This window comes from Pteropus vampyrus, unplaced genomic scaffold (assembly GCF_000151845.1).
Source record: "Pteropus vampyrus isolate Shadow unplaced genomic scaffold, Pvam_2.0 Scaffold53, whole genome shotgun sequence".
NCBI lineage: Eukaryota > Metazoa > Chordata > Mammalia > Chiroptera > Pteropodidae > Pteropus > Pteropus vampyrus.
This window is the reverse complement of record NW_011888834.1, coordinates 7,367,248-7,371,648: the sequence shown is the minus strand read 5'-3', so window position 1 is coordinate 7,371,648 and position 4,401 is coordinate 7,367,248. Positions and strand designations below refer to the sequence as shown.

The 4,401-nt window shown below is 47.4% G+C and overlaps 1 protein-coding gene across 1 annotated transcript in view; it reads right to left on the bottom strand.

The window, feature by feature from the left end:
• The window catches only part of EPHX2 (epoxide hydrolase 2), a 55,416-nt gene that overhangs the window by 13,254 nt on the left and 37,761 nt on the right, over window positions 1–4,401 (bottom strand). Inside the window, exons 13-14 of the mRNA XM_023530770.1 lie at window positions 3,037–3,044; window positions 573–579 (exon numbers count right to left, since the gene is read on the bottom strand). Coding sequence (XP_023386538.1) covers window positions 573–579; window positions 3,037–3,044 — 15 coding nt within the window. The remainder of the gene's footprint in view (window positions 1–572; window positions 580–3,036; window positions 3,045–4,401) is intronic.

The window sequence follows — 4,401 nt, the reverse complement described above, 5'->3', positions numbered from 1 at the left end:
ATTCACTCATTTTGCTGTGGTAACTTTGAAACCAACTCCTTTGATTGGGGGCTAAATTATTAGACCATCAGACTGCCCGTGGATTGTCTACCTAAGAACAGGGCAGCAAGGCTTCCCTGTTGGGACACATGTTCTCTGTGCTGACAAATTCTCTGCCTCATGGGAGTGTCACTACATTTAATTGCCACATCTGTACAAAGTTCTTTGGCCATTTCCAGGAAAACTGGGCTAAGAAATGCTAACGTACGAAAGAGAAGTCCTGGGGGTGGGGCGAGGGCTGGATGTGAACTGAAGCAAAGTTCCTGAGTTACTGATGCATTCTGTGGGCTGCGGAAGATTCTGGAAACACAGGGTCTCAATTCCTCATCTCTCAACCCCTCTCCCTTCTTACCCAAACCTCCCATCCAGGGGCATTTTCAGACACTAGGGACAGGGGCCAGGTAGCAACGGGCTTTAAGATCCATTGGTAAATCCTAATCTACTGGCTCAGGTCTCCTGGGTCCATGATTTTTAGGGCAGAAAAGAAAAATTTTAATCCAATCTGTATTTTCTAGGAACTGAAAGCTGTGGACCTGAAAGCTGTCACAGATACAGTGTGAAAAAAGACAGTCAGCTGTTCCTGAGGCACGGATCCACCAGGACAACTGCTCCTAAATAATAAAGGTCCTTCCCCAATACAGCCCCTTGAAGGGACCAGCGTTATGGGAAGGAACTGAGCATGAGTATGGCAGTGTGTCTTAGTCCGTTCAGGCTGCTATAAGAGAACCATAAATTGTGTAGCTTATAAACACAGACATTTGTTTCTGATAGTCTAGAGGCTGGAAGTCTAATATCAAGGAAGGCACTAGCAGATTCCGTGTCTGGTAAGAGCCCACCTCCTGGTTCACAGATGGCATCTTCTGGTTATGTCCTCACATGGTGGAAGTGGGGAGGGAGCTTTCTGGGGTCTCTTTAATAAGGGCACTAATTCCATTTATGAGAGTTCCACCCTCAAGTCTCAATCATCTCCCAAAGGCCCCACACCTCCTAACATCATCACACATGGGGGGTTAGGATTTCAACTCGGACTTTTTTCTTTTTTGGTGGACGGACACAAACATTCGGTCAATAGCAAAGTGTCAAGCTACTATTTTCTCCTCCTTTCCAACTGCTCACCTGAATATACCCAGGTAACAGCTAAACCGAACTGCAGGGTGTTTTCTGAATGGGTACCCTACTTTCCCACCTCCCTGGTTTAACGTTTTGCAACTTCCGCCAAGAACACCTACTCCGCTCAGTTTGGCCTGCGACGCCCGTCCCAAACGCTGCGCTGCGTGAAGGCATGCCTTCCGCGGTAACGTGACTTCTCCGATCCCGCAGAGGCTTTAAGGTGCTCTCCTCCGAGCATCCTGAGAGCGGAGATGCATCCGCTCCGAGCATCTGGGACTGCTCCTGGGCAGAGCCGAGGCCTTCTCCTCTGGTAACGCTCCCAGAGCGGTCTGTAAAGCGTTCTCACGACAAGCAGCCCTCCGACCTTGCCACGTTAGGGGTCCCCCTATCACACCTCACTGCACATCACGAGCACTCTGGATCCATGAGATGGCAGCACGGCAGGAAAGCACACACCGTCAGGCAGTGCTGGATCTACGGTTTGAGATTTCTGAGGAAAGCGATGTTGGTGTGTTAATTACGATCTCCTCGCATTTGTAAGATTCGATTAGGATGGAGAATGAATGGTGGCCCTCTGCTAGGTGATGAAATGTCTAGGCACGAAATAGCCACGGAAGGACGTGCATTTTCTGTGATCGATGAAAGCCCGGGTCAGCCCTGCACGTCGCCATGGGTCATCGCTTTTATTTATTGAGCGGCCCCCATCCCATAAACCACGGCTTTGCATGAGCTCAGGGGTGCGTTTCAGTGTGTGGAGGAATCTCCACAGACCCAGAGGTCTGGACAGGGCTTCAGCCCTCAAATGGTCCTTAAAAGAGCAAACGGATGCCAAAGGGGTCAATAAAAAAAATCAAAGGGAGCAAAAAACTAAACAAGTTTCTCTACCCCACGAAAGTACATCAGGCCAACAGGGAGAATGAGGACACGGGTGAGGGCCAGAAAGGAGAGAAGATAACATTTGTACCCTGGTTGTGTGCCCTGGTCATACCATCTGACTCTCTGTAATTTATAAAAGGTGATACCCTATTTTTAAGTCCTATGGACTAAAGACAAGTTTCCCGTCTGCCCAGCTAGATGAGGCTCCTCCCTTTGTGCTCCTGAGTACAGGACTTAAAGAATGGACTCAGGAATCCAACAAGCACTGTCTCAAGAGCCAGTACTGACAGCTATTAACTGGGCAACTTACTCTTCCAGAGCCTTAGTTTCCTCATCCATGAAATGAGTTTTGTTTTCTTACAATCTCTGACTCGTGGGAAGGATGCCAATAAATGGTTATTATTATCATCATTATTATGATCTCTATCATTAAAGTTATCGAATTGCATCAGAATTGTCTACTTTTGGATGTGGTCTCCTCACCAGCCTGTGAATTCCTTAGGGACACACAGTCTATCTCATTCATAGTTTTATCTCCACTGCCATAGCATGGTAATAGCAGGCACCCAACAGCAGCTAGATGGATGGGAAAGAGAGAGAGAAGAGAGGGAAAAAGCAAAGGAATGTGAGATAAAGACTTTGGTGGAAGTGTCTTCTAAGTGACCACATAAGTTGTGGCTTTTATTTTTCTGCCCTCCAACTGCAAGCTCCTTTTAACCGAAGTAATTCACCTCCAGCTTGAGGTGGAACTGACCAGCAACCCACAGAACATGTCAAATGCAGGCATCAGCTCTACTATTACCCAAAAGCTATTACCTGGGGTAGGCAAACTGGAGAAAGCTCTAGGTTCTAAAAGAAGCTCCTAGAATTCCATGAATTTGGAATTCCATGGGCCTGGAGCTTTGTCTCATGGTACTCCGAGGCTGTTTTAGGGATAAAGATTTCCTAACAGCCAACTGAAAAGTGGTACGAATGACTTAAAGAATAAGAAAACAACCTTGGAGAATTCACCAGACTCTCTTGGCCTCTCTCACTAACTAGTCCTATTTTTCTCCCCCCACATTTATCTTAAACTTGAAATCACAGATGCTTGAAGCTCGAAGGAAACTTCTAATTCTTTCCTGTCTTCCATATCAGTATCTCCAGCTTCACCCTTACTCCTGAGACATATTTCCAACCGTCTGATAAACATGTGCATGTGGACATCTTGTCACACTCCCAATGTGATTACTACAATTAATTTTAAAAACCAATCAATGAAATGTAGTGTTTGATGAAATGTATTTTTCATGCATGGCCCAGCACATAACACCTCACCACAGTGGCCCCCCCAAAAATATGTCCAAGACCATACCCGTGAATGTGGCCTTATCTGGAAATAGGGTCTTTGTAGATGTAATTAAGTTAGGATCTCAAGATGAGGAATGGAGTTGTAAGGCAAGGAGTGCCAAGGGTTTTGGGCGACCGCCAGAAGCTAGGAGAAAGGTGTGGGATGGATTCTCCCTCAGAAACCCCAGAGGGAACCAAACCTGACAACATCTCCACTTCAGACTTTCAGCCTCCAGAAGTGTGAGAGAATTCAATTTCTGTTGTTTTAAGTTTGTTACAATAGCCCTAGGAAAATAACCCACCACCTCGAGGAGGCTCCCGATTTGAGGGGTAGGCAGAGTGAGGGGTAGGCAAAGAGGGAATGGGCTAAGAGTCTGCATAACCTCTGGGCTCCATGGGGCCCACTAGGCAGCAGGGTGACAAGTTTGCTGACCACAGTGTGGGGGGCCGCAGGTTCCCAGGACAAAGCACCCAGATTTGTCCTACTGCCTCCCCCCGTTTAATCTCCTTGCATGTATTCAACTCACTGTCAGAGGAGCCCCAGAAGGGTAGGGTACTATAGAGAAGACCAAGTTTGCCTAGAGTTTATACCCCAGTGCTGGCGAGGGTACAGCTCTCAATCAATTCATTTGCATGGGAGGCTCCTGCAGCTGGGAGGGCCACAGCAGGCTGCCTCCTCCAACTCGACCTCCTCTGAGAGGCATCCCTGCTCTTCACCATCCCAGTGGAGCTTCCTTCTTGTTCTTTCTCAGATGTATTAGAGGTCTGCTTCTGAAGATGCACTTAATTGGGTCTATTGTTTCATGGCTAAGACAGTGGAGACAGTCACTCAAATCAAACAGCAGCTCTCACAAAGCATGAGCTCAGGCAGCTTCTATCCCTCTACAGCTACGACCACAAGACTCTGTCTCAAAGAGAAGACGGGCCATCCTTCTAATCGGTGGATTGGGGCCAGCAACTCCGCTTCCTGTTCTGTCTACCTGGATAACAATCACCTGAATTCCTCTGAAACTTTGAGGCAGAGTTCTCTCAAAATAGGCCAGAAAA